Source organism: Heterocephalus glaber, unplaced genomic scaffold, assembly GCF_053883595.1.
Source record: "Heterocephalus glaber isolate CG9 unplaced genomic scaffold, H.glaber_assembly_v1.0 deba00001472, whole genome shotgun sequence".
Classification (NCBI taxonomy): Eukaryota; Metazoa; Chordata; class Mammalia; order Rodentia; family Bathyergidae; genus Heterocephalus; species Heterocephalus glaber.
This window is the reverse complement of record NW_028258315.1, coordinates 82,501,621-82,507,637: the sequence shown is the minus strand read 5'-3', so window position 1 is coordinate 82,507,637 and position 6,017 is coordinate 82,501,621. Positions and strand designations below refer to the sequence as shown.

The 6,017-nt window shown below is 38.3% G+C and overlaps 1 protein-coding gene across 1 annotated transcript; it reads left to right on the top strand.

The window, feature by feature from the left end:
• The first annotated feature begins 916 nt into the window (after positions 1–916).
• On the top strand, positions 917–1,562 carry LOC101697817 (ras-related protein Rap-2c). The gene has a single exon (XM_004864271.2). It carries the CDS (start codon positions 917–919, stop codon positions 1,466–1,468), a length of 552 nt encoding a protein of 183 aa, XP_004864328.1. The 3' UTR covers positions 1,469–1,562.
• Positions 1,563–6,017: the final 4,455 nt, after the last annotated feature.

The following is a 6,017-nucleotide window of genomic DNA, read 5'->3' as shown; positions in this document are numbered from 1 at the left end:
CAGGAACTTTAGGAAAGAGGCACAAATATTTCTCCCTACAAGTTTCAGAAGAATAAACTCATGGGCCTTTATTGTCACTTGGATTCTCAAAGAAATTTAATTTTCAGTTTTGTTGGTAGTCTCTCTCTCTAAAACACAAGCCAACCCATGCAGACAATGTCTGAGGGTGACCTACACATGGAATCTAAAATCTCCCTCTCCCTGCCAATGTTTGGGGTTGAGCTGAACCAACATACATGATTCTTGAAGCAATCTCCCTTTCTTGGAAAATTCTTTCCCAAGATGGCTCTTATCATTCATACAAATGACTCCTGATGAGCCTACATTCCAGCCTTCCAGATAGTCCTCAATGTATCTTAATGTAGGATGAGCACAGCATTGACCTTTGTGTAAAATCAAGATCTGTCGGTAAACTAGCAGTGCTAACATTTCAGTTACCTATATTTACCTTTGTGTCCAACTCATCAAACTATATTGCCATAAGTGTAGACAGAGAGATAGCCAGCCAGATTTAAAAAAAAAAAAAAAATCCTGCCATAATGCAAATAACATTTAGGCCAAAAATTTTGTAAAAATGTAAAAAAAAAAAAAAAAAATTTCTGTCCACTTTTACTAAGAAATGTACTCTGAGGCAATTGTTAAAGTTCACATGACTGTCAATGTTTTTTGTGGGTATAATCTTAGATTCTAGACTGTTACCTTATGAAAATCAAGTTGTTCCTACCCACCCCGACACTTTGCGCTCTTTTCCTTCCCCCGCCCTTAACTTCTTCCTCTTCCTGGGCTGGGCCCTCGGCTTCTCTGCGCTCTCCTCCACAGCTCTGGGATTTCCGCCCACCTTCCACCTCACCTAGCCGCAGCACAGCTAGCGGGGTGTTTTTGCCCCTTCTGGTAGGAGTTGCTGAAGGTTAGACTCATGAGGGAATACAAGATAGTGGTGTTAGGGAGCGGAGGGTTTGGCAAATCTGTCCTTACTGTGCAGTTTGCCACTGAGACTTTCATTGAGAAATATGACCCCACCATTGAAGATTTCTGCCTCAAAGAGATCGAAGTGGACTCTTGCCCCTCCGTGCTGGAAATTCTGGACACTTCAGGAACTGAGCAGTTTGCCTCTATGAGAGATCTCTACATCAAAAACGGCCAAGGTTTCATCCTAGTTTACAGCATGGTTAATCAACAGTCTTTTCAGGATATCAAGCCAATGAGAGATCAGATTGTCAGAGTGAAGAGATATGAAAAAGTCCCACTTATCCTAGTAGGAAACAAAGTGGATCTGAAACCAGAAAGAGAGGTTATGTCTTTGGAAGGCAGAGCTCTGGCTCAAGAATGGGGCTGTCCTTTCATGCAGACATCGGCAAAAAGTAAATCAATGGTAGATGAAATTTTTGCTGAGATCGTCAGGCAAATGAACTATTCATCCCTGACCGAGAAGCAAGATCAGTGTTGTACAACTTGTGTTGTCCAGTAAAAAAGATAACTTCAATCATGGCCATACCATATCATGGCTCTGGAGAACTTGACAATCTGGGTTACAGAACTGAGCCTTGGTAAACCTGTCTGTTACCACACATCTAAATGCATAAGGTCTTTGGCCTTCAAGATCCAGTGACCTTACACAGGAATGCTTAGCATGTTTACCATACATTTAAAATCTGTTCTTTATCAATCAGTCCTTTTATAGCTTTCTAAGTTCTTATTGATGGTTAATGTGCAAGGATTAATTTTTAATATTTTAATTGATTTCTTTAATCAGTTTCTCACCTTGTATTTATTAAACACTCAAACGCAGTATTACCTATTCAATGCCTTTTAAAATAAAGTTATAATGGAGAAAAAAAATTGAGTCTTAAACAAATAGTTACTTCTGTATATTACCTCATACCAGTGCTTCATTGTAAAATCTTTTTCCTTTAAATGGTTGGTTAATATTTTGAGACTTTGTTTACATGTGGCAGTGTCGTAAAAAGAAACTAAAGATCACATTTTACCTGTATGGATGGAATATCCCTTTCTTCAAGTGCAGTGTGTGATGTTTTGTAATTAATATATTCTGAAAGTTACAAGTGATATTGGAGATTGACTGTATTTAGTTGACGAGTTAAGTATTTGATTCCATTAGGTTTTCACATGTGTTAATCTCATTTTGAGCATTGAATTGCAGCAGTAACATTTTCCTTTCTGTGAAGTTCTAAATTTAGTTATGACCTACTTAGTAATGCTTTTGAAAAGGGATATTGTATCCATGGTAAATTAATTGTATACCTAAACAGAGATAGCTCAGCTTTGCCTGTCAGGCTTGTAATTGACATCTAGTAGACTTCTGCACATGTAAAATTGAATTCAAGTAAAGTCATGTACACTTTCTAGTTCTTAATATTTATCTTTCTGAATAATAATTTAAAGCAATATTTGTTAAAGTTTTCTTGCACTATCACAATTGCTTTTTAGTTATTTCTTAAGAAGCATGTTCGTAGTAGAGACAAAAATCTGTGTAACAGGAAGAATAGCACCAAGTCTCTGGGTTGTTTTTTATTTTTGCAGATGGGCATTCTAGTAGCCATTGCCTTCCATGTTGTTTACCTAATCAGCACATTTTGTCTGAATACTTGAACATTTTAATAGTAACACAGTTATAGAAACAGAAAGGAAACTTACAAAGAGTAATCTTTTAGTTCAGTTTCAACATCATGAGCACTTTTTCTAGCAATGATTTTTGAATTGTCTAAGTTTGATAGTGTTTTGTTGTTGTGTTTTTATTTGGTTTTATTTGTGCTTTTGATTTGCAGAAGTTAGTAACTGCAGCTCACCTACTGCACCAAAATTCTCGATTTTAGGAGCCCAGCTTTAGTCACTTAAACATACTTCTAAGTAAAATAAAACAAAAAAAACCAAAACTATACTTTTGACCTATAATAATAGCTCAATAACTTCGTCAAGGAAAGCTCTAATATATGCAGTGATGGTTTATGGAAGGGTGTGGCAATTTTTGAATTTATATTGTGTGTGATGTTCAAATAAAGTGATATCTACATTCATGTGATTTATTGGTCAGCATGACCATTAATTATTTAATAGAAATGGATTAAACTTTGATTTCCTTTTTTTTAAATCATGTTGCATTTGATTCCTGATCAAATTCCCTCAAAAAGAACTCTTAATTCTTGAATTTTGAATTTTATCATGAGATTGTAAAGTTAGAGGCAATTGAAACATTGTTCCTTATTTTTTTTTGGCTGGGGGGGTATCAGGGATCAAACTTAGGAGTTCGATCGCCTGCTGGCATGCGCAGCAGGCAGCAAAACCACTGAGCTAAATCCCCTGCCCAATTGTTCTTTATTTATAAACAGCTTGAAATAAATATTTGTTTGTACTTTAATACCAAACTTAAACCAAGCACTCATTTCGAAGTAGATTACATGATCATGATTCATCTTTTTAACTTTGTGAAATTCTAAAGGAATCAAATAATTCATGATGATTTAAATTTTCTGCAGATTGATTTTTTTAAAACAGTATTTCTTTCCTACGAATATTGTCATTCCCCCCTCCCCATCTCTCTGCATTACAGTGTTCATTGTCATTGACCAAAGCAGCAAACTTAACTTGAATTCACTTAGGATCGCAGGAATCAGGGGAAAGTGATTTTAAAACTGGTTTCTCCTGCACAATTTTAAGAAAAGGGACCAAAAGTTATTTTAGCTTCCTCAACAGATTGCATGTTGCGTATTAGGATAATAAATTAATATTAAATGCGAAAAAAATAGAAAATCTAGTTGTGTTAATCAGTGAAGCTAAGTGAAGACCTAGGTGTGTTGCCTCTGAACTGTAATATTTGCATATTGTCTTCAATGTGTTTATAATTACAGTATTTTTATATTTCCAAAATTATAAGGTCTTAATGGCACTTACAAAAGTGAGATCAAAAACATTAAGCATTTTGATTAGCATTCTTGCAAGGAAATAAAATACACTAGAATTAAAGTCAGAATCAGCCCGCTGCAGACAGGCAGGTCTGTGCATGCCCTACCGAGCTCCTGAGTTACCAGGAAGACACCGAATCACCCCACTGCAGACAGGCAGGTCTGCCCACACCCTACCAAGGTCCTGAGTCACGCGGAAGACACCGAATCACCCCACTGCAGACAGGCAGCCACCTGATTCCACATTACAAAGGCGCAGAGGACAACAGACCACCAGACCAAGGTACTGAGTCCCACTGTTCCCAGCCCAGAGGTAGGGGCTTCTGAGCAGTCGTCCCACTGCTCCTGGCCCAGAGGAAGGGGCTTCCGGGACACCATCCCTCCCACTGCTCCCAGACCAGAGGGAGGGGCTTCTGAGCCACCATCCCACTGCTCCTGGTCCAGAGAAAGGGGTTTCCCGGCCACCATCACTCCAGCTGCTCCCAGCCCACAGGAAAGGGCTTTAGGGTCAGCTGCTCCCAGCCCCTGTCCCACCTCACCCACCTCAGAGGAGGTAATCCGTGCAGGCACTAACAGCCCCCTGCCCCAGTCGAAATGAGAAAACACATAAATAAGTCTCAAAACCAGACTTCCAGATCACCTACAGCAACCCCAAAGGGAAATGAGATAGAACACTCTGATACTCAACAACCTGGACCCACTGAACTGGCAACAAAAGGGGATCTGGAAAAAATGAAATAAGAAATAATTTCTCAGATAACAGGAGAAATTGTGCCCTTAGTGCAAGACATGATTAATAAATCTAGAGAGGAGCTGAGGAACATGATGGAATCCCAACATAAGAAACAAGTGAAATCCATAAAACAGATGCAAATAGATTTCCAGGAGATGAAAAACTCCATTGAAAGTCTAGAGAGCAGAATGAGCCAGTGTGAGGACAGAATTTCAGATATAGAAGATAAGATTGCAATTAGTGACCAGGAAAAGAAAAGTTGCTTCAAAATTATAAGGGAACATGAGAAATCAATCCAGCAGCTGCTAGGTGATGTAAAGAACAATAACATAAGACTGATTGGAGTCAATGAAGAAAGAGGAGAGAGTGCAGATGACATAAAAAATCTCTTCACAGAAATAATGGCAGAAAACTTCCCAAGCAGGGGAAAAGAGCTTGACATACAGATAAGTGAGGCATATAGGACTCCAAATAGCCTTGATCAAAAAAAATCTACACATAGGTATATAACTGTTAAGATTCCAGAAACACAACAGAAGAACAAAGTTCTCCAAGCAGTCAGAGAAAAGAAACAAATCACATACAAAGGAAAGCCCATCAGAATCACAGCAGACTTCTCAATACAAACCATCAAGGCAAGAAGAGCTTGGACTGACATATTCCAAGCCCTAAAAGAAAACAGCCTCCAACCCAGATGAATGTACCCTGCAAAACTATCTTTCAAAATGGATGGAGAAATAAGATACTTTCATGACAAAGAGCACCTTAGGAACTTCGGGAATACCAAACCAGCACTCCAAAGAATTTTACACAATAGCCTAGGAACAGACATTGAGGATGACAACCCCAGGAAGCAAAGCAGAATGAACCCATCTGGCACGACAAGAAATTAAATGTAAAGGGGGAGAACCCAACAAAAAGAAAAAGTCATGGCAATGACAAGTCAATACGTTTCAGTTATAACCATCAACGTTAATGGTCTCAATTCACCAATCAAAAGAAATAGACTGGCAGAATGGGTCAAGAAGCAAAATCCAACAATATGCTGCATACAAGAAACACAATTCAAAAGGAAACTCATAGACTGAAAGTTAAAGGATGGAAAACAATACTGCATGTGACAGGAACCCGAAAAAAAGCAGGAGTAGCTATCCTCTTGGCAGATCAAGTAGATTTCAAACCAACACTGATTAAGAGAGATGAAGAAGGACACTACATCCTTGTAAAGGGAAGAATCCAAGAGGAAGAGATGACAATCATAAATATCTATGCACCAAACACTAGTGCACCCATCTATATAAAACAAATACTAACAGACATGAAAACTCATCTATGCACTAATACAATTATAGTGGGGGACCTCA